This window comes from Thermobia domestica, chromosome 7 (genome assembly GCF_964235325.1).
Source record: "Thermobia domestica chromosome 7, izTheDome1.hap1.1, whole genome shotgun sequence".
In the NCBI taxonomy this organism is placed as follows: Eukaryota; Metazoa; Arthropoda; class Insecta; order Zygentoma; family Lepismatidae; genus Thermobia; species Thermobia domestica.
In genome coordinates this window covers 41,957,526-41,982,732 of record NC_137460.1, presented here as the reverse complement: position 1 = coordinate 41,982,732, position 25,207 = coordinate 41,957,526, and the positions used below count along the sequence as shown (strand labels likewise).

The following is a 25,207-nucleotide window of genomic DNA, read 5'->3' as shown; positions in this document are numbered from 1 at the left end:
AAAATTTCAATATGGGATTCCATTCAATATATTTAAAAAACATATTAGATTAGAACCCTTGCTTAATCCTGAAATGTTGAGGTGGTACTTTCTATATTACTCTCTCCGAACAACTTATGCAATACTGTTATCACACAGTAAAAGAGTTTAAGTAACGTAATCAAATCAGTTTAGTACTAAACGTAGTGTAGCATTGCTGGTCTTTTTTTTAGACTAAGAACATCAAGCTTCTAGGTAACAAAACAAAACGAAAATATGAAAATGTTAAATGGTAAATAATCTTTCCAAGAAAAGTAATTGCTGTTTGTATACTGAAAAGTATTGTTGTACAGATACATCAGTTAATATACAGATAAGTATTCAGATGTAAATCGCTAATTTTTTTCGCGATTATCTAACGAAATCTTTATATGATTTCTGAAAAGTAGAGTTGGGAACAACTTCCATGATTTCTGAAATCGGATCAAAAGTTGTGCAATTACTGCTCTCCAAAATATAAAATACGGTAGATAACTTTTTTGAACAGAAAAAATCGGTTCAGAGATTTGAAGAAACCGAGAATTGTTATATTTCCAGCGTGAGTGAGGAAATTTCCAGCTAATGTCCAGGAATTTCTTCGAGTTTATCAGAGAAGTTGGCAAACCTCGAATTCCAGTTGAACCGCTACAATGCACTAGTAAGAAGAAACAATTTAGCATTTGCAGTTAATTAAAATTGGGTTGTAAATTATGTTTTTTGCACTTTTATTTTAACGTCTGCTTTTTTATTGAATGTGAATAATAATTTTGTTTTCGTTTTTTTAATGAAAATGCTTTTTTGTGCTTTGTGTGCTTTAATTTGTGGCTTACTTGTAAGCATTGTGCATGCTTTTTAATCGTTGTTTATGTTTGCACTAGAGGTAAACATTTATCTCTAGACTTCATCCAACGTCAATTGTACGCTAATATGATGACAAACTCACTCGATTCAAGCTCAGTACTTCTGGGTCTTGAACTTTACACCTTCTTGATTCCTCAATATTGTCTCTGTTTTTTCTTATTTCATCAGTTTCATATTCTTGATTGACAGCCTCTGTTCGACAAGACTTCACAGAGGTTTTGCTTCCTCAACTGCTGCACTTTTGTGCTTCGAACCTCCTATCAGATAGAAGTTCCGCAACTGCACCTCTACATCCAGATAAGATACGTAATCTAATGTTTCTGACTATATGTATAGCCTAATAAAGGTGATGATATCTCTCAGGTGTCTGTCTTCAGATTCATATGATTTACTTTCTCTTCAATCTCAATGTTAGCCTTAATTTACAGACATCTTAAACGTCGAACCTCAACGTTACTCCATTTTATGATTCCTTGAACTCACACAACAACAACACTTTAGAGACCTCTAAACAGTACTGCATATGTATTTTTCTTTTCTCTCAACAATAACTCATCAGAGCCCAAAATTTTACCACTTATTTTTTTGTTTTCTCATCATAAACATTTCTAAATCTTAAATCTTACCACCGATATGTAGAGAACCATTTCACCATTTCAGGGCCCTTTATCCTGACCACCTATGTATCTTTTAACTTCTTTCAACATTTCAGAACCCTAAACCTTGTCTGAACTTTTCTCAACATTTCCGGATCATAATTCTTACCACCTATGTGTCTTAATTTCTCTCATCATCATTTTAAAAAAAATCTTAAATCTTACATCTTGTGTGTCTCAATTTGTCTCCGCGACAACGTTTCACAACTCTAAACCTTACCATCAATGTGTTTCTCATCTTCTCTCACACTTTAAGCTCCTAAACCACACAATCTATATATCTCTTAACTTCTCCCAACAAAAACTTCCCCCAACATTTCAAAACTCTGAACTTTATTACTTATGTATCTTTTTGGATCAAAAGATCCAATATATTTCAGGCAAAAATTTTCTTGTAGGCCTTGTATCTGGAGAACTACATATAGTATAGTCAAACCCAAACTATCACTTAACTCAGTATAAATGTGCTTATTCCATAAAAAATACGAAAACTCGATTTAGGAGCCGCTTAAAAATTTTGTGTCCTTGATCTAAAAACTAATTATTGACCAAGATCGCTATCTTTTGATGCATTTTTTTATCATTCCTAAAATGTTTGTTAACTTCTTTCAACAATATTTCAAAGCCCAAACCCTATCAACTATGTGTCTCTAACTTTCCTCAATCTTGATACGTCGTCAGATAATCTTCTCAACACCAGTTCAACTTTAATCTTAGAAAGGTCTAACTCTTCAACTTCAGCAAATCTGGAATCTGAAGTTCACAATACATACCAACTCCTTAACTACACTCCATCTCAAACTCCTTTCCACTTACTGATAAACTACGCCTTGGCCCACTAAAGATATCAGCTTCATATTATCGATCTCAACAGATTTTTGTATCTTTGGTAAACTCACTCAATTGTCAATTCCATGTTTTTGAGGCCTAGATCTCGCATAATTAATAGACCCCACAATTTTACAAAATTTCAAAACTTTAGGCCATAGCTCAACCGTAATTCAAACTCTGCATGAGTTGCATTTTCATTTCAACCTGAATCTCATGAGTTACTCATCTCTAGTTTGCATTGTTAGTGTGTGTATGTATGTAAATGTGTACATAAAGTTTATTTTATTTATTTATTTATTTATTTCATAATTTGCTCATTTGATCATTCATATATAAATACATAATAGCATGCCCTAATAATACTTTCATTTTTCATTTTTTTCGGTATTTCCATTTTGGTTTCATTTCATTCCATTAGGAAAATGTAGCAGAGGCCGAGCCTGAACAAAAAATAAGCGTTAGAGAACGTATGCAGAAATTTAACCGAATTGCTTCTGAAAACGATTTGCAACGGATCCCTGCTTTATATAAAAAACGGGAGCTCCGGTCGGATAAGGTAAGTCTTAATTTATTTTATTAACCCATAGGGAATTTTCATCATTAATCTTGTTCCAAAATGAAGTTTTTTTCGTTCATAATGCTTTAAAAAAAATAACAGCTTTTTAACTGAGCACTTATTTGCTTTATGATTGATTGATTTATATAATGTTGGAATCAAATTTATCAACATTTCAGCATGCATTAGAAGCAAAATACCTAAAATGACGGATATTACGAGTGTGTGTGTTGGTTTCAAGAATTTGGCTTTTGCAGTGATGGATGGGAAGTGCAATATATATACATGTATTTAATGCAGACAGACAAAACAGCATGTATAAGAATTTTTCGGTGATGGTTACTTGTTATTTGTAACTTTTTTTTTTGTTGAATTTTGTTTTATTTTTCAGTTTATTTGCTTGAAATTATATATTTATTTTTATTTATTGTGTGTTAGTACTGAACATTTAAATGTGCATTTTTTTTTTATGCTTAAAAGCATCACGTCTATTGATATTTGTTTAGTTTAATATTCGAGGTACAAGTCTGTGGAATGATTTATTTTTCTAATGGAAACCAAGAATCCTAGAACCTGGTATACCTAAAAGCGTGTACTCTAGACAGCGTATACCTAAAAGATTATCGAGTGTTCAATCTGCTGTAATGTGTTACACGAGGTGTGTAGTAGTCATTCGCGACCAGAATCATATAGCGAAGATGAGAGCATTAGTTGTGCGTATGCGCGTGGATGGCAGAGATTTTTGTTTCCTGCATAAGCTCTGTTTCCCTGTCTTTCTGTTTGACAGAGCCAGTAGCAAAAAAATGGTGACACCCGAACAGAAAACATTCTGCTTTACTAGGTATTGTTTCGCGTGGCCTCTAGGGTCACCTAATTTGACTCCGATGTAACTTTTTTTTCTGTTGGATCTTACAAAAAATCACATTTGGCTCCACTATCTACTGATTTATTTAATTTGCGGCGGAGGACTGATGCAGCTACCAATTGGATGTTTCCCGCGTGATAAATGTTATTCACATTAAACCAGGGTTGGCTGCTTTAAACCAAGGTGGTTTAAACCATGGTTTAAACCAGCTGGGTTTTTCAAAAAAACCAACTGGTTTAAACCAAAAAACAAAAAAATGTTCGTAAAAGTGTAAGTGTTTGTAAAATCTTGATGAACACACATTTGTGGGTTATCACGTTTCACTCCCGTATATTATTCGTATTATATTCAGACCTAAATTCCCCATTCATTACTCAAAAAGATTATACTACAAAAGCAACTTTTTTTTTTTTTTTTTACAAGTTTATAAATGTTTATTTTGTGATTTTTTTTGTAGTTGTTATTATTGTTATGTAATTGCAATCGAAGAAAAATTCTAAATATTGTTTCGTTTCAATGTTTACTATTGATAAAATACATCGAAAATGCCGTACTTTGTGTGTGTGTGTGTGGGGGGGGGGGTCATACAGAACCCACGAGAGGCATTTAGTGAAATAAGTATCTTTGGTATCTATTTATGTATAAATGAGTCTGAGCCAAAGTGGACTCAAATAATTCGTATCTTTATTTCCTTTTCTTATTGATATGCAGATTAAGTCGGTGTATTTCTTTAATTTGGACCAATAAAAGTCGTTGTTAACTAACTTGAACTAGATTAGTTCTTCTGTACTCCGTCGTACTTTGAAATTGTTCATATGTAATTAATTCTGTGTAATGGTTTCACTTGTGCAACTGTGTATCTTTTTGTCCTTCTGAAATGACTCTTGACAGTTATATTAAGAAGCATGTAAAGATCAGTACAACGTATTTTTTTTTATCAGGATTCCTTCGTGAGTGAGTCGGCAGACGTATCGCATTTGTGGCCAATTAGTCCTGGTTCCGAGTTCAAATAGAGGACAATTTCTCTCGGATGTAACTCGAGAAGCGGTTTTTATTCCGCTTTAAGCTTATGTGACCCCTTCCAGCATAACCCGGTTGTTGCATAATAACATCAAGGCGAAACAAACTTATTTCTGCCCATATATGATATGAATATATAGAGCAAATCATTTAAACCATAAAAACCTGGTTTAAACCAAAAAAAACCTGGTTTAAACCAAAAAAACCGTTTTTTTGGTTTTTTTAATAAAAACCATGGTTTTTGCCAACCCTGCATTAAACATTTGTAGGCTTGATTCATTATTGTGCGTCATAGTTAAGAGATATTACACAGCTTATAACCCCAATATTCTTTTATGTGGACCTTATGTATTGAAAATAAACTGTGCGTGTAAAATATCTAACACTGCCAACAGAACGTTCCTATCTTTCCATTGTACTTTTTATTGTGTAAAAATGTACAAGGGAAGTCTTGCAATATTCTGATACACAACATAAGTGTATATATTACAATGTAATGATAGCAGGTTAACATTCAAAGTATAGTCCCTCGTATTGGACTGCCTGCAGCCACCTTCCTGCCAACAGTTCCTTAATTCCACGTCGATACCACTTTCTGTTCTTAGAGTCAACAAACTCAGTCACTGTTCCACCTTCTGGTTGATGAAGTGAAGTGCGCAATGGACCGAAACAGGCAATAATCAGGAGGGACAAGAACTATATGCCGGGTATGACATCAGTTGTATGCCATCAAGTTCCTGAATTTTTTGTTAAGTTTTTCGAGTCCTATTGTGGTTTTGCGTTGCCCTGTTGCACCAGGGCACGCTTTCGGTTCACCAATGCAGGATATTTTAAGCATAGCGCTACATACATCCACGCTCCAACTGTTCGAAATAAAAGTCGGCATTGATGGTACGGCCGTTAGGAACAAACTCGAAGTGAATTATCCTCTCGTAGTACCACACACATAGAGTAGAACCTTATACTCGAAATGTGTCTGTTTGACGATCAGTTCTGAAGCTTGGCCTTTTGCTCAGCGACTGTTTTTGCACATTCGGATTTTGGAAAAATATCCATATTTCGTCGCATATGACCATTGTTTTAGAAAACGCCATCATGCGAATTGTGCAGCAGTTGCCGGCATACATCTACTTTCCTCTGGACCTGATCTGCAATCAACTCCTGACCTGATAGTTTTCCCGAGTTCGTGAAGGTGAAACATTAGGGTGTAGTTTGAAATGCCAAGTTGGTTTGACAATCATCGTGTATTGGTGGATGGATTTTGCTCAGTGGCGTGTCGTATGACCTCAGGTTCTGTTACCCTGGGGCTGCTGGATTATGGCTGATGTTTGATAATTTTTAAAACTTTCACGAAAGAAACAACGAGTTTTCGTGCTGTAGTTTACTGCACTTTCCCCCTTTCGCATGACAAAATATTCGCGAGTATAAATCACAACTTCAATTTTGTCTACAATTTTATATGCAGGTATATACTATATATACGATTCATCTAAGAGCTCAGGTGGTCGGGTCATGTAGCCAGTATGGAAGAAAGTAGGAACGTTTTCAGTTTTAACTGGAAATCCAATCGGAAAACGACCACTAGGAAGACCTAGGCGCAAATAGGACAATATTAAGATAGATCTCGCAGAAATAGGAGTACAATGAAACTGTATCCAGTTGGTTAAGGAAAGAAGTCAATGGAGAACTTCTGTGAACGCGGCATTAAACCTTCGGGTTCCATAGGCCAGTGTTTCTCAACCGCCGTGTCGCGACACATTGGCGTGTCGCGAGATTTTTAATGTCTTCTAAGATCTTCCGCAAATAAATTATCTGTAGAGGAAAATAAAAATTTATCGATCGACTTGATTTCACACTTGTCATCCAAGTTGAAAGCTGGAAAGTTTGTTTTTAACGCTATGAGATTGTATCTCATATTTGTTCCACAATAAAAAAAAGTATAGTGTGTATTTTTATGCTTGTTTGCATCTAGGGAAAAAAAAATCACATGCGGAGGTGTCGCGAACGTTTGAAACGTACTTTCGTGTGGCCCAAAAGAAAAAAAAAAAAATGTTGAGAAACGCTGCCACAGGCCATAGAGCTAGTTACCTTTCATGTTTAATCCACAACAGTAATTTAAGAAAATATTTGCTCGTATAAGCGGCGAGTAGCCTAAAACGTGTTTTTAAGCTTCAGTTTCTTAAAAACAGCCTGAAAATGAAAATCCTGTCTTAACAGAATTTTATTTTACCACAACAGATTCTTAAAAGGACCAACAACCGTATAACTAACTCCTACACGTCAACCCAAGAACAACAATGACTCATACTTCAATTACACATGTAGCATGTAAGTGCTATTGTGTTCTCGGACATGTGCATTTTGTATCACTCGCGCCCATTTATAAGCCTACCCTTAGTTTTGACTTTTTTTTTTTTTTTTTTTTTTTTTAGAGAGGATGAGAGAAGGTGTGGTTCATACACGCGAGCATACTGTATTTAACATTTTCTGGTCAAAATTAAACTAGAACTTCCTCGTGACTAAGCGATTAGGGTACGCACCTTTGGCGTGGAAGATCCAGGTTCGATTCCCGACGGGAGCTCATGTGGTTCGGGTTCCACGTTAAGCTGTAGGTCCATATCTCATGTAACCTCGCTGCTAACAGGGACGCTAAACTAAAAATTAAATCAAATCAAATCAAAATTGAACGAACGATATTAGATACTAGCTGCTATAATTCCCGTGTGAAGTGTTCTGTAATTTAGCCTCAGCAGATTTTCGCAAATCAGCTATTGCTTCTAACGATCTGTAAAGGGAGACAGGGAAAGAAGAAGACTAATCAGGGAGACAGGGGAAGAAGAAGACTAATCAGGGAGGCAGGGGAAGAAGAATAATCAGGGAGACAAGCGAAGAAGAAGACTAATCAGGGAGGCAGGGAAGAAAATCAGGGAGACAAGGGAAGAAGAAGACTAATCAGGGAGACAGGGGAAGAAGAAGAATAATCAGGGAGACAGGCGAAGAAGAAGACTAATCAGAGAGATAGGCGAAGAAGAAGACTAATCAGAGAGACAGGGGAAGAAGAAGACTAATCAGGGAGGCAGGGGAAGAATAATAATCAGGGAGACAGGAAAGAAGAAAAATCAGAGAGGCAGAGGAAAAAGAAGACTAATCAATGATCGATATTTAAGAGGACACGTCTTACTTGAAAATAGAGAAATTGGCATTCAAGCCTGGCAGCTCTATTGGAGTCGAAATAGTCTGATGAAGAATGGCCTATATTGTGGGAGTTGATTTTGCATGATAGTCTATGTATCCGTTAGCTGTACCGGATTCCAGCTCTGGTCGTGTTCCGAATCCCACGTTAATAGTAGACCCGTACATAATCTTGATATCGCATAAGAATGCAAAAGAAAATTAAAATGAAATGAAATCGTTAAGTTTTACGTTCCACAGTTATGCTGGCTAGGCTAAAGGAGACGATGCTGACGAGAAATGAATGAAATAGTGGAATGGAAAAAGTGGGAGAACCCCAAAAAACCCCCACACACGGTGTTTGTCCACCACAAATTTCACTTGGCGCTAGCTGGGATCGGACCAAGGACCCATGCATCATAGGTGAACGCTCTACCACTGTTCCACCGCGATGAACACAACAGAGATTGGCGGGTGACTGTAGTGCATGATACTCCTATATATGTGCGACAAGTGAGCTGCCATAGCAGAATACTTGTGGTGATGATGATGATACTAGGAAAAAAGAAGTGAAACGGCTAATAAACATCTTACTCCTAGAAAGTTATGCAACGTTCGCAAGCTCAAATGTACAAATGGCTGCATACGTTCAGGCGTCGCTTTGCTCCATCAGCTTCTATGGAAGAAATGATTTATCGATGATTATCCCTCTCTACCATATGCTATTCAATATTTTCTTTCTTCTAAAAGTAGCTGCGAATCGCTCTGATGACTACAAAATTTGGTTGAGATAAGACTAACGGTTTAAAAGTAAAATAAGAAAATATAAAACCGAGTTTCGTTCACTGATGTTTTCTTCGCTCTAACATAGATAAAATTAGGTTATAGAGATGCTAGGAAATTTATGAATTCAATTTCTTATTATGTTCTATGACTGGAAAAATCAACCAAGGTTGTGATGTTAACACTGTCTTCCACTGGCGTTTTCAAGTGTTGTTGGCGCAAAAGAGAAGTTTTTTCATCATAATTTTGGTAGAGTTTGTAGTAATACATTAAGATAATTAAAAATTTTCAAGTTATGTAACGTCTCTGTAATTTTTTTTTTTCTGAAATTGCAAGTTTCCGAATATACCTACATTTCATTAAGAGCAATAGATGATTTATCGAAAATTTGCTGTGACAAATCAATAGGACATTTGAAAAGATAGTTTCAGTGTATTCAATAACTTCATTGGGCGTACTATCCTCAGTGGGGCTCAGCAGGGCTGGATTTAAGTTTTAAGGAGGGGCTTGAGTGGGTTTTAGCCCCGAACTTCCACTCTCACAGGGCCTTCACTTTTATGAAAGAACGGTTCTTGGAAAGATCCTCAGGTGACTGATATTTCTTTCTGAATTGCTGACGTGATATAAAGACACACACACACATTCAAAAATACTTTTTATTGCAGCGTACAGTTACATTGACAATTTTTGCAATGTTAACTTCTTTCTCAGGGATCATTCGTGTCTAGTCTTTCTAGAATTACACGATATATATATATATATATATATATATATATATATATATATATATATATATATATATATATATATATATATATATATATATATATATAGGATGTCTCAAAAGTCCCATGACATAAGGTAACTCTGTTATTATCAGAGTTACAACAAAATGTAAGAGGAGAAACCCTCTCCAAATATGATAATGTTTTCAATCTAAAGTGAAGGAATTTTTTAAAATCTGACGAGCCGTTTCGGATATACACTCTTAATGCTCCCAATGTTAAATGAAAAGGCAACGTGGCCATTTACTTGGACCCACAGCATAAGTGGATGAAATTACTGTCTTTTACACTAACGTATTGATGGCCAGTCCCCATTTCAAACATGTTCTCATTCACCATACTCCTACAAAATTTATCCACCTCCCGTCTTACTCTTCCTTCCCCCAGCCATTCTATTAATGGCAGCGTTGCATTTTCATTTAACATTGGGCGCATAAAGAGTGTACAGCCCAAACGGCTCGTCGGATTTTAAAAAATCCTTCACTATAGATTGAAAACATCATATTTGGAGACGGTTTCCCCTCTTACATTTTGTTATAACTCGGATAATAACAGAGTTACTCTGTGTGAGGGGAATTTTGAGATACTTGAGGCACCCTGTATATATATATATATATATATATATATATATATATATATATATATATATATATATATAACAATCACCAGATGCAGCTCAGAAGCCATTTTATACTGGATATCTAACAACAATAATAACAATGGAAAGGAATTGGCCGGGACCTGTTTAGTAGTTACCATCCCAACATTTGCCTGGTAGGACTGAGGAAAACCCCAGTCAGGATGGTCGGCAGCGGAAATCGAACCCACGATCTCCCGAATGCGAAGCCAACGCTCTACCACTTGATCTACTTCGCTCGGGAAAAATTCCTTCCCATGCCGGGCCTCCTGGGTGAAAGCCAGATATATCTTTAAATTAGATTTTTATTTTTACTGGCTTGGCAAATCCTCTTTGAATGTTGAAAAAGCTGCATATGACCATACATTCTAAACACAAATATAAATGGCGCAAGCTGTAAAACTCTCTTATTGTCATTATTATTATTATTTTATAGAACATTTTTGGATATATATCTTATCCGCTCCTTTCTGTTGTATCTTACTGAATCGTGTTACATTTATTCATTAGAAACAACCCAATGTTATTAACATACTGATCCTCCAAATACATAAATCCCAACCTAGGGCTCGCACTTCCTCATGGTCATCCTCACTAACCTCATTGGGCTTGTTTCCTCGAACTCGAGCTCTGGCGCGCTCTCTACTTACGAAGCTCCCGAACCAGTTATTGAACGTGAGTTCAACTGGAGCCGAGAGCTGGGCTCACGAGTTTGGACAACTCTGACCAAGGCGCACCATAGCGCCGCGACGCACAGTTTGGAAAACCCTGCTGCAGAGTGTAGAAAGATTTGTGGTAATTCATGTGAGACAGCCTTGTTTCTGTATTGTAAACCGCCTCATGACTTTGATTATGATTCACTCAGGAAGTGGAGCCGAACATGGAAGAAAAAACATTGTGCAATCCCTTCTTGGACTACATATTATGCGGAAGTCACGTACAATGAGTAGTTGAAACATCCTCTCTTCATATTTGTAGTATAAGATTGGCTTGCATCCACAGCCACATTCTATTGTATTGTTTCTACGTGTAATTATATCAGGGTTCCGATTGTGTAAGCCGATTTATTCCTCGGTTGTGTTTATCGCATACTGATAAATGGATGGATAAATGATGTCTATGCTGGAAAACAAGACAACAAAGCGTAATGCATGTTTTAGGTAAATGCAAAGAAAAGAAAAATGTTGAAACATCTGAAGACAGTGTATGTAATCGTTTGGTTTCTTTATCTCTTGGTGTCTTTCCTTTCCTTTATGTTAGAAATTCGAGTGGGATTAGTTTATTATTTATTTATTTATTTATTTATTTGTCATCTACACAACAGGGATAAGCCGTTATAGTGTTGGTGTATTACAATATATGTTTACAATGGTTTTCTTTAATATGTGGTTTATTTTGTTATAAGAGCATATTCTTCAGATTGGTGGCTTCAATAATACTTTTTTTTTTTTTTTTTTTTTTTTTTGCAATAGAATAGGCCAGGGTTATCAGTACGAAGCTTTAAGTGTTGGAACATGAAAATTTAGTGTCGATATCAGATCCGTACAATTAAACTTGTTTAGTACTATTTAGTATAGAGAAAAATAACATCTATCACGTTTCGCCTTGTTCAAGTGTAAGGATACAGAAGTTGTCTATTAATGTTAGATGGTTTTCATAAAATAGATAGATTCCAATTCTCTTGTATGCCAAGTATTTGATAAATTTAGATTGGTTCTCCAGTTGAAGTCAGCATTGCTATTGCGATGGGTTCCAGATCACAACAACATATTCTAGTTTTGATCGGGCATAGAAATAATACATTTTTGTTAGTGTGGTAATATTGTTAAACTCCTTTCCAGTTTAATGAACTAGTTATTAACCCTAACATCTTGAAAGATTCATTAACTATGTTCACTATATGGTTATTGAATGTTAATTTCGTATCAAGTGTAACTTCAAGATATGTGAGTGAATTTAATCTATTTAGTAAGATCTGATTAATTAATTAAATTGAATGATTAAATTCTATTTGATGTTTGTTTCTAGTAAATGATAAAATATTACATTTGGTTATGTTTACACTGAGTTATTAAGAAAATACCAGGTAGCAATATTTTTCATGTCAGGTTGTAAATTGAGACTCTTTATTCTGTCGTATATGTTGAGGTCATCCGTTGAGAGCAATTTGTCACTTAATGATAAGTGATCAGAGGGATTGTTAATGAATAAAAGAAACAATAAAGGACCTAGGTTGGAGCCCTGTGGAATTCCAGAGTATGCAGTATAGTCAGTTGATTTAAATTCTTTGTAGATAACACTTCATTTACGATTTCATAAATATGATGAGAAAAACATGATCAAGGGAGAAGAAAAATTATATTCACTTAGCTTATACAATAACACTTTGTGACTGACCCTTGTCAAATGCCTTTTCAAAATCTGTATGTATATTACATCAACCCAACAACCTACATCTAACGAATTTGCTAACAACTAGCGGAATTCCCATTCTACAGTCGGAAAGAATAAGGCTTATAAAAATATTTGAAAGGTATATACGAAGTTTTTTTTTTTTCCAAGATGCTTGTTAAAGTAAGTTTGATTTCACTGGAGTTACGTGAAACCTTCACATAATCATCCCTGTCTTTACTTTTTCCGTTCAAGAAGGCACTTTTCGAAAACATTAAAGCACATATGCTGTAATGTTGCTATCTCTATGGAAAGCTTGATTAGGTATACTTTTGTATCAATTCAATCTTAATGAGTTTCGTGATCATTGTATAGAATCATTTTTTATGTTTACAGAAAAGTTCATTTTTCTCGAAAACTGTACATAAAGAGTTACACTCACTTAAATATCATTTTGTTCATGTAATGAAATCTATCGATTGGTATGTCTTGTATTTTGACACTTTTTTTTTTTTTTCATTGTACACCGATAATATTGTAGAATAAACGGCAAACATCTCATTCAGTGCCCCGTGCTAATCCAAATAATAAGCAGTTATGTTTACTTGGTGTCGCTGCCTGTTTTGATTTGATTTGGTTTAGTGTCCCCACCATTCAGCAGCGAGGTTATATAAGACGTGAACCTATAGCTTAACGTGGTATCTGAACCACATGAGCTCGCGCCGGGAATCGAACCTGAGTCCTCCAGGCCAAAGGCGCGTATGCGAACCGCTTAGCCGCGACGGAGCTCTTACTTGTGCTATCAGTTGTTGTAGTTGTTTTATGATTATTATCCAGAATTAGGGCCGTAACTTGTGGGGGGGGGCAGGAGGAGCAACTGCCCCCCAGGGAAGCTACGCACCAGTTAAGGGGGCCCATTTTAAGACAAAATTTTCTTACTGCATACACGATACGAATTTGAAATTATAAATGAAGCATCAAACAGTTTTACTACATTACATAAACAAAACTGCACACAGAAGGTAAATAAACAAAAGTGAGTCGTGGGTTGATTTCAGTAAAAAATGTCTACTATTAGGGGCCTTAGAAAAAATATTTATTCGTATGGCTTTTAGATTTGTCAATATTGTTCCCGTAATTAATTTGCCATGTATGGAACGGGCTCGGAGGCGTAACTAACGGCCCCTCAGACCTTGCCGTGCGGGAGAGCCCACAGGCTCCGGGAGGTCCATAAAGAGTAAGAGGAAAATGGAAAGCGGGGGCCCACGAACTAGAAAGGCAACTTTTTCTAGGGACCCAAATACGCGTATTGATGCTTGCACCCTCAGATAAAATTCTAAGTTACGGACAGATTTACTGTACTTACGATTTCCAACTATTTAAAAAAAAACGTTCTGTACATAAACATAAAACGCTGTCGATGTTCATTGCATTATGTGAATATATATATAAATCAAAGTCACTATGTTTGTGACAACTCTTGAACCAGCCGACCGATCTCGATCTAATTTTCAATGTAGATGGGGTTTGGCTCTTAGATGGTTTGTATTATCTCACTTTGACGGTGCAATTTAGGGGAGGAAGAAGAAGGAAATATATAAAACTGATCGAAAATGACCGATATTAGTATCGAATCTACAATTTTTGGGGTCACTGAGACGAACAGTGACACTTCCTTCCCAGGCACGTAGCCAGCCTCGAAATTTAGGGGGGGCTAAATGTAAATTAGGGCGGGCACACACACAGATATATATATATAAAGAAAGTTTCATATATAATGTCTGTCTCTGTGTGTGATGATGAATAATTTCTTATGCTCTTAAAACTAAAACTACAGCGTGAAAGAATTACTATTAAAATTTTCCCCTATAGCGTTAGTACAATTGTACCTGAAAGCTAGAATACTATGTGTTTCCTTTTTATTTATATGTTATGGCAACAAAATATTTCTTCCGTTTTTTCATCTTCAAGGAAATAAAAAATATTAAAAAAAATAGTTGGCCGAACGAACCAATCATTAAAATTTCCAAAGAATTAGTACAGGAAATACGTTTCTAAATTTTTGATGGACTGAAAAAATATTTGTGAAACTCGAAAACATCTAGAGAGTAATGAGATTTAATACTATCTTCAGAGAGATTCTACAGAGAAGGGTCTCAAAATCTTAAATCAATATTTTGAAATACATGTGGCCTAAACAAATATATGCATATTGGAAAAATGAAATTAACATTTTACCTGTATTATTATTTACATGTTCTTAGATACGAAACTTTATATTTCTTCAAATATTACGCGCTTTTTTTTTTTACACTTGTACTTCTAAACATTTTTTGACCAGTTTTTTTATGTGTTCGAAAGAAATAATGATATGTTTATGGGTTTTTGCTATCTACAAATTTATAAATTTTATAAGATTAAGAAACACAAACACAACACGCATATATACTCTCCTCATGTTGGCACACTATAGTAGAAACAAGATGAACATTTGAACAATCACTAACAACACAATCACAGTATAAGTCTCCTTGTTCTGAATGCTGCCAATCTTAGAACAATTGTGTCCAGATCGAGATTTCTGGTGATGTCATTGTTGTAACTCAACAAAACAAGATCGGCACGGTGCAGTTAATGTACAACTTCTTTAGAGAAAAATGCCCTAAAAAAGAAGGAATTCCTCTCACCCAAGTAGTCCTATATAACGGTTGACCGGCTTCAGGGCAGAAATTTAGTAAAGAAAATATTCAAATTTACAAACGTAGGTATAATTTCTAATTGCTTTCTTTTTAGTAACTGAAAAAAAATGTATTTTGCATAACAGCTGTGAGTTCCATTTTATCACAACACATTTCAATTTTTAGACGTCGCGGACCCCGTAGCCAGGTCACGCGGACCCCTGGGGTCCGCGGACTCCAGTTTGGGAACCACTGTTCTAGACTCTTTGGAACATACTATCAACAATCATTTAGGATGATTGCTACTAAAGTCATGTTTAAGTAAAAATAATCTGTTATGATCTGGTACCCGAGCATTCAAATAAGAAATAACTCCAAAAAAGTTCCCTGTTCTAGCGCAGTTACCTTCTTTCTCGAAACGAAATTGATAAGAGAAGTAACAATTCATTAAATTTTCTTTGTATAGTACAATTCATATCAAAGTATATATGAAATTCTTCTTTACATTGTGCAAATAAGAATTCGAGATCAGTTGCTTTCGTAGGTACTAAAAAAGTTTAAGTTTAGAACTAATGATTTAAACAGCTATTTACTTATTTCTATTGAAGATATCTCTTCTTCAAAATGAAACTACATTAACAAATTTTTACTTTTGTGGGTACTCGAGCCCCATGGGTACAGCGCTCGCCTTCGGCGCGTATGGTTTCGAGTTCAAACCGTACTGGGAGTCCTCGGATTCAAACCGATAGTGGTTTGGATGTTACTTTAAGGTATAGGTCCCGTGTCTATATAGCCTCCCTACTGAAGAGGGATGCTAAACTCTCCAACGCACCCTGTTTTAAGTCAAAGGTCAAATTTCAAATTTATAAAGCATTATACATATAAGGTCCAATTTTTAAGTGAAAATTATGTTTTTTCTATAGGTGCAACTACTACCTCCGTTTAGTCCGCTGCATTTTTTTGTTTACATACCAGAAGATTGCAAGGTATTCTTTTACAAAATAGTAATTTTGAATAATTAGGCTTACGTCTGATGATCTGCATGAACATTTGATTCTGGCACCAAAGATTGGCAACAATTATTAATGTATATTAATATAAGTATCTAATATTTCATCCCCGAGAAAAATTAAGTGAATCGAACTTATTTTTAGTTAAAGATATATTAAAAGTATTACTTACCTATTCCAAGTTATTTAACAAATAGTCATGTTGCTGATACACTACAATTCTCATTCTCAGTGTGCGAATTAGATAATCTATATTGGGGGGGATAAAATTAGGCCAAAGGACATAGTCTGAAGGTTCAAATTTCAAAATGAGACAATAAATGCCTTACCCTATATATATATATATATATATATATATGTGTGTGTGTGTGTGTGTGTGTGTGTGTGTGACATCTGTAATAAATAAGAGATTTATTAATTTAATAAATCTACCGACAATAACTATGTACATATATATTGTCTGACATACACACACCCCACTAAACCTTTCTGAACGTGTTTTAATGTTGTACTCACTCTTGTCCCCGTAGCTCTCTAAGGTTTAGTTAGTTAATAATTTGGCTCGAACGATAGCCATGATCACAAGCATATGTTTTTCCACTCATATTGAAAGCTTCCACTTTGCATTAATACATACAGGTTGCGAAAAGAAACCTACTTCAGTCTTGTGAAAACCACTAAAATTATCAGTTAAACCGGACATTGTTTTTTAAGAAAATCTAGATATTAGCCTATCAAATAAGAAATGGATTGTTGCTGATCCCGATTTCTCACATCAAGGTCAAATCGAAGGCCAAATATTTAAAATCTCTCAATTCAAATTTCGAGCTTGTGCTTCTACTTCCCGCTAAAGCTCTGCTCATCACGACTTTTTTTCTCCAAATATCGATTCCGTGATGGGCACGGAAAGTCAACACTTAAAAATTACTTTACTGTTAGGTTGAAGATGAGTTGATTCACTATGGGCTACGTTATTCAAATAAAGTAAAACATTACACTGAAGTTTTTCAGACAACATTAATTGCGTGGACAGCAAACTGTACAGCGAAAAGATGGAAAAATGAAGGGTTAACTTTTAAAAAACCCGCTCCAGTTGAAATACTTATACAGACAGGGACAATGACACGGAGAACCAGTCGTATTAACAAATGCTGAAACTAATCTTGAATTATTCGCTTATTCACCTAAAAATCACCTTCATTAACATGTCTGCTCACTAGGAGCGTATCCCCCAGCGTGTATGTTAACATATACTTACGAGAGAATAGGTCTACCTATATGTCAGATTTTGAGTACAGTTTCAAAAGTTCATTTCCGTAAACTGTAAAAGCAGTGATTACTATGCTAATTATCACAAATTAAATGCAACTTTTGAGTTGCATACACACAACCTACTAGGGAATGAAGACCATGTGCTAACAAAGAGTACACTGGAAAATGAAATAACATGTTATAACAAAAATTAAAATAAGATGATAATCGATACAAATATAGAGGATGAATATGACATATCCGAACTTCGCCAAGTATGGTAGAAGAAGCTATTTGTTTACTTCTTCTTAGCCAACCGCTAAGAACATTTATAAATCTATATGTGGCTTTGTTATACGCAATTAGTACATTCAAATTCACAAACGATGACGAATTGAAGGGTACGAAGGTACAGTTGCAAGTAACAACCGTAGTCATAATAATATAGTTCTACTAAACAACGTTGAAAATAGTGGGTAATTAGGTGGTAAGTAGAAATGACCAAAACTGAACAGTTTACATCGATCATTTCGAAATACAGTTAGAAGATTAAATTTACAACAAATAATAAAAATCAGTGAAATTTGGAGTTATACTAAGCATAGTTTGAGGGGGAAAGAGAGCATCCCCGGTGGGGATACTTCAGCTGACTTCTTTGGGGGGGAACAGAATGTGATTGAGGGGGGAAATCCCCCTCATCCCCCCCGGTAATTCGCACCCTGCTCATTCTTCAAGTCAACTTCGGTGCACCTTCAGAAACCAGCATCGATCAACTTTCAATTACAACCATGTTCAAGTCATAACACAACAAGAGTAAACACAATTCAGAAAAGGAAACTTTTCTTACTCCGTTATCACGTGAAATAAAATGTAGTCAACCCCCCCACCCCTCTCTCTCTCCATGTCCAATATACACAAAACAAACCCATACATCTGTGTGATGATTAGAGCGAAGCAGTTGCGACCCCCTGTTGAGGGATGCTGTCTTCTCAATCTCTCGCATATTGACCGAAAGCCAATGACTCACAGCAAAAGGATGTTTTCAGTTGCAAATTCCAAGAAGGACAGGAAGAAGTAAACTCTTCGTCCGCAGATTAAGGTAAAACTATGTTGTTTCTGAACACAAATACATGTTTGCCGATAGAATAATCATAAATTATTTTTCTCCTGCAGCGAGGGTCGTTTGCACATGAAGCATTAAAAAAAAAAAAAAGTCTCACGCTCAAAGAAATATTAGCAATTCAAAGAAGCGTAGCGCATAAATAGGCCAATACTTTAAATGAGGATGATAAAAGTAAAATTTAATTTAGCACTCTAAAGTACATTTGGAAATACCATTTCTTCCAACATTTCAGTCAGTGTTCGAATTAAACTTTCGAACGAGAGGAGGATGCTTATGTATTTTTGCTGTAAATGTAGAAGGCGAAAGTTTACCCCAGAAATGGATGTTATGTTACTTCTGTGATACGAGCAGGACATACATTTTTACCGAAGGGGAATTTCCCCGGCAACCCCCGTTAATTCGAACTATGACTTTAGTTAGGGGGCTGCAAAAAATTTAGGGGGGGCTGAGCCCGCCCTAGCCCCCCCTTGACTACGGGCCTGTTCCTTCCTATGTCGTTTAAATCCAAATTCAGCCCTCGTCAGTAATCCTAAGTGGGGATGGTGACATGTAAAAATAATTGAAAATGACCGATATTAGTGTCAAATTCATAGTTTTGGGGGTCTCTAAATTGATTGATGACAGTTCTGATGTCTTTTGTGTCCAAAATAAAACGTATTATCTCCGTGCGAAGAACGGGCATTCTGCTAGTACTACGATATATTTCACCTTCATTGTTGCCAATTGTGAAATGGCTTCAGCTATATTTACATTGGAATAAGCTTCCTTATAAAATTTCGTATTTCAACGCCACTGTTCTTATTGACTTCCCAATTGGGAATCTATCTACAGGTAGAGAGAAACATTAACAGTTATGCCACGCACGCTTTTTTTTTTTTTTTTTTTAATAACAATTTTTCATTTATGTGGTTTCACTCGTGTCATCCTCACAGTAAGAGAAGAAAATTTGGACCTTTAGCAACAGGTTAAGAAAATCAAGTGAGGACATGAAGTATAAGGAGGGAAAAAGGAGAAGGAGAGAGTCACTGGTTAGGAAAGAACAGGAGGTAAGGATTGATTGTAAAGTAATTTGTGTCTCAGCAGGAGAAAACAAACACATGAAGGGTGGGTGCCTTGAAATAAAATTACTCCATGACTGGTGAAAATTCTACACTGATAGAGTTCCCATTACTCATGCCATATAGAATCGCTTATCTCTGAAAGGTAACAAGAGTTGGTTTGGTGTTCTTGGGATAGGGAGGAAAAGAGATCGCTTGTCAAAAAAGTAAACGGAACCTCATCCCACACTTCTCTACACTAGTGCTGCTTCTGCCTTCTCTCTCCCCCACTTGTCTTCGACGTCCCCGTACGTCTCCACTCCTGCCGTGCGACTATTTTGGTTTTGAGAATCAATGTATGGTGAATTGTTGTTTGGTGGGGGAGGGGAGACGGTTGGCAGGACCAACCGAGGACGGCGACTTCTTCCGTCGAAACGTTAATAAGATGACTACGTTGTCTTGTGCGGTAAAAATAACTAACTTTTGTCTTTCGTAAAGAGATTAATAATCAGTCTGCACGATTCATTGTATATATATATATATATATATATATATATATATATATATATATATATATATATATATATATATATATATATATATATATATATATATATATTGTGTGTTAGTCGTAGTGGAAAAATTTTCAAGAGACGAATTTATGTTAAGTCACCTTACATGTGAACCAACTAGTTTTGCTTTCGTTATGTATGTTAGTTAGGTTTATATCAAATAATGTTGTTCTGATAGATAAAAACGACACGAGAGAAATATACATAGATCCCAGTGATAAGGGTGAATGGATGTAGTTGGGCCTATCTTTAGAGCCATCTCGTTTGTTAAACCACATTCAAAAGTTAGTCTTAGAAAAAGAAAAAAAAAAACTCACTTCCTCAACAATAATTTTTAATGGTATACACTGGGAAATAAATACTTAAATTAGAAGAAACAGGCTTTGCCAGCTGTGAAAGAAGCGACCACATCATACTGCTATACATAACAACTGGTGATAAAAGGTGTCTTGTGTCTCTTTTGGTCGAGTGCCGTAAATGTTTCTTCTGTTTTTCTTAAACACCTATAAATGTCCCATAATTTAAAAGATGTGCTTGTGAAATCTTAATATCGACAAAAAAGTGGCAATTAAGATTTAACGTATATAAACTGCTTAAGACCATTAGTGTAATCTTTGAAGTAGATCTTTTTCACGAGGTAAAAAATGAAATAATTAAATAAATAGATGTACTTGTTAAATTATTGCGAAGTTTTATATATATATATATATATATATATATATATATATATATATATATATATATATACGGTATTAATTGACATGGTTTTGTATCATGAATAGAAACCATGCTTAAACTCAATATAAAGTAATACTGTGTTGCATAGTGTTAAGATAATGTATATAAGATCAAGAAATTATTATTATTATTATTATTAGTAATATTACTGTAAAATAGTAGTAGTATTAAACACATATTACGATATAAAATATAAGTTTAGCCCTAAATTTAAAAAGAGAAATCAGAAAACATGCAACGACAACAAATAATAGATAAAAGTATATCAATTCGACTTCAAACTTAGATCTGACACAGAGTCGACTTTTACAGAGTATGATCAAAAAGTACTGTAATTGTACTTGCCTAGTGCCATCTATTGATGTATCCATTTCAACTAGTAAGCCCGATATCCTAAATTTTGGTACTGTACAGTCAGTGTCGAGTTTGAACAAGTTGTGACATGTTAGTTGACTTTCAGAGGCAGAAGAGTGAGGACGTGTCAAAAGTGTCTGCCGCGCGCCAACTGTAAGTTTTTGATCTAAGCTGCCAAAAAGTGCCAAAGAAGCTCACGAAATGTCAAAATCAGTGTATGGTGATGTAGCGGTGTGGCATTAAAGACTTTTACAAGTGGTATGAGCGATTCAAAAGTGGCTAGGAGTCGGTTGATGAGAACAACAACGATCCAGGCGTCCTTTGACGTCAAAAACATATGAAAACGTGCAAAAAAAAAAAAAAATGGCCGAAATGATTTGTTTAAACAGGCGAATGGCTATTCGATATCTTTCCGAAAAACTAAACATCTCGTGTGGGTCCATGAAAAGCATTTTAACCGCTGATTGCATGGGCAAAGGGCTTCCTTCTTCATGACGAAAACGCGCCGTGCCACACTTCGAGTTTTTGGTTGGAAAAAGTGTTCCTGTCTGTCCATATCCGCCTTACTTTAGTACCATGCGACTCCTAACTCTTTCCAAAAATTAAAACTGTGCTTAAGAGTCTTCATCCCGGCGAAATTAAAATACCGCTGATTTTACAGTAATTATGTGATATCTTCAAATAGATAAAAGATAATCGAAATGTGGAACAACAGCGCCCTAGACAATATTATTTTACATGAGAAACCGTTATCACGACTCACTTATCTGCTTTCGATTTCGAGCCATTCTGAAAATCGTCATTTATTTTCGCGTTTCTAAACAGCTGAAAACGGAAAGCCACTAGGTGACTTGTGATAACGCTACCTCACGCAAAATAATATTGTCTAGGGCGCTCATGTTCCATATTTCAATTATCTTTTATCTGTTTGAAGATATCACATAATTACTGTAAAATTAGCGGTATTTTAATTTCGCCGGGATGAAGACTCTTAAAGGAAAACGTTTTGACACCACTCCGGATATTGAGAGGGTCACGGCAGAGCAGCTGAACGTCCTTTGAAAGAAGTCTTCCAGAAATGCTTCCAGTCATGGATTCAGCGTTGAGGTAAGTGCATTGCTAGCCAAGGACAGTATTTTGAAGGAGATTAAATCAAATTCCATGTACGCTTGTTACTTGGTTTCTAATAAAATTATTTACCGTACTTTTTGATCACACCTCGTAACTAGCGCCAAGTTAAAATGAATGAAATTTCATTCAGAAACATTCGAAGTAAGTTCGTAAACTTTAAGTTCGCACTTCAATTCCAGAAGTTAGCAAATATATCAATCTAAGATACAACTATTATTTAGCCTACGTTTCAACATAACCGATCAGTTATAAAGTTGTATCAATTATAAACAGGGAAATCAATATTAAGTATAAAAATTGAGCTGAGTAACTCCTTAATCTCCTGAAACACTTTATTCTCAACTACGATACCTGTACAAAGTTAAAAATTCATAGCTTTAACATGTCACCCTACTGTCCGTCACATTTAATACGCTAGGGGTATATGGTGACTCAGTGGTAGAGCATTCATCTCTTGCGCATGGGGCTCTTGGTTCGATCCTACCTTCCGCCGAATGGGCTTTATGGTGGACAAAAACAATGTGCGTGGGTTTTATGTGGGTTCTTCCGTTTCCTCCCACTTTCTTTATTCCACCAGCTTGCGAAACCCGGGTTCGATTCCCGGCGGGAGCTCATGTGGTTCGGATTCCTCGTTAATCAGTAGGTCCACGTCTCATATAGTCTAGCTGCTAAAAGGGACGCTAAACTAAAAATCAACTCAATTCAACTCTTTATTTCACCAGTCATCTATCTCATCATCATTGTCTTAGCTACGATGCATAATCATGGTTCATTAAACTAAAAAAAGAAACATTTAATAATCACTCAGACACACAATACAATATATGTCTAATTCACATGAAGCCCATATTAAAAGCTTGTTTTTCACAAAATAATTGTCTCTTAAATAAAATCTATAGTAAGTACATAAACTTACCAGCATTAAAAAGATAATAAAAGATACTAGTTTTCGTAAATTACCTCTCATATTAGTTCCGACTAGTATTACGAACAAAATCACATTATTATTAGTTATTACCAAGATGCACATTCACAATAAGTAATATTGAACAAGATTTTTTTCTTTAAAAGAAGTATATTCACTATATGAATAGCGCTGCTATCTCTACATGAGAAACAAATTGATGAGCAGAACTAAGCATAAGTTTACAATAAACATTCAGTTCAGTTAATATATTTGTTTTTCAAGTAAACGTTTTGAATTGTTTAAAGAATACCTACAACATTCACGTAAAATGGGTATCCCTTAGGGTTCACCATTAGGACCACTACTGTTTCTATAACTTTCATTACCTATTTGACATCTAAAATTTCAGAATTATCAGCATTAATGCATAGAGATGAGATTAGAATCTTCAAGAAAATTTAAGAATGTGAAAGATATACGGGATATATACTAAGTACAATGAATAAATATTAAAAAAAAAAAAAAAAAAACGAAACAAGTTTCGCAAGGAAAATGATGATTACGCTTTCTGTCGTTTTAATAAATAAAACTTCTGTTAAAAAAGAAAGGAATGTAGTAGAAGATTAAGAAATAGTTTTCTAAGCAAATTATATTTTCTTAAAAACTGTATCAAGAGACAACAACGCGCGTTGGTGCTTGTGTTATGTGTTTGACTTGTCATCACTGGCAAAATAATAATAATAATAATAATAATAATAATAATAATAATAATAATAATAATAATAATAATAATAATAATAATAATAATAATAATGTTTATTTTTGTGCCATGAACAGCCTAACGGCAAAAACACAGCACTTTATCAGACAAGATAAACACATATTACATACAATGTAAGCTACATACTAAAACAATAAAACATAATGATAAAATAAAGTAAAACAATATCGGATTAATAATTCCTTGTCAAATTAACACCATTTTTTTTAAGCCTCAAAATAGTCGTCATAAATACTAAAAATAATCTTTGTCAAGCTCTAAAATTCATGCTTCTATACTGATAAAAATAAATTAAACTAAATTAAAAGAATTGGTCAATCTTCTTAAAATTACAGATTTCGGATTCAAAGGAACTAATGTTCATCTATTTCTTGTATTATACATTGGTGCCCTTATACCTATATTATGCAAGCAATATTCACTATGATAGTTATTGTCTAGTAGTTTCTTAATAAAATCTCTTTCAATAAGTTTCCTCCTGTCGCTCAATGCCTGCAATCCCCAAAATTGACACCAGTATTCATAATTACGTGAGTAGTAATCTCTATTCATTTTATAGCAGAGTAACCTAATAAAACATTTTTGTAATGATTCAATTTTGTTTGCCAATGTTATACCTATACTATTCCAAATAACTACACCGAACTCTAATTTTGATCTTGCAAGCATCTTGTATAAATATACATATGAACTGGCATTTCTAAACTCAGGACATTGTTTGAAAATAAATCATATTATTCTTCTAGTCCCTTGGATTGTATCATTTATATGATGGTTAAATTTCATATTTCTGTCAAACACTATACCCAAATCTTTAATCTGTTCGGCTTTATGCAATGTTACTCCATTAATTACATATTTGCTCACGTAGTATTGGGTTTTGTTAGTATATGATATGTATTTAGTTTTCTCACAATTTATTTTCAACAAGTTACTTTTACACCATGTACTAACAGTATCTAGATCTTCCTGTAGTAAGTAGTTATCATACTCACTATTTACTATTCTAAATAATTTTAAATCATCGGCATACAACAAAATAGTTGAGTAT

General features: G+C 35.0%; 1 protein-coding gene across 1 annotated transcript in view; it reads left to right on the top strand.

The window, feature by feature from the left end:
* The window catches only part of LOC145690031 (uncharacterized), a 162,968-nt gene that overhangs the window by 50,559 nt on the left and 87,202 nt on the right, over window positions 1-25,207 (top strand). The window contains exon 4 of the mRNA XM_081764529.1: window positions 2,785-2,922. Within this exon, the coding sequence (XP_081620655.1) occupies window positions 2,785-2,922 (138 nt within the window). The remainder of the gene's footprint in view (window positions 1-2,784; window positions 2,923-25,207) is intronic.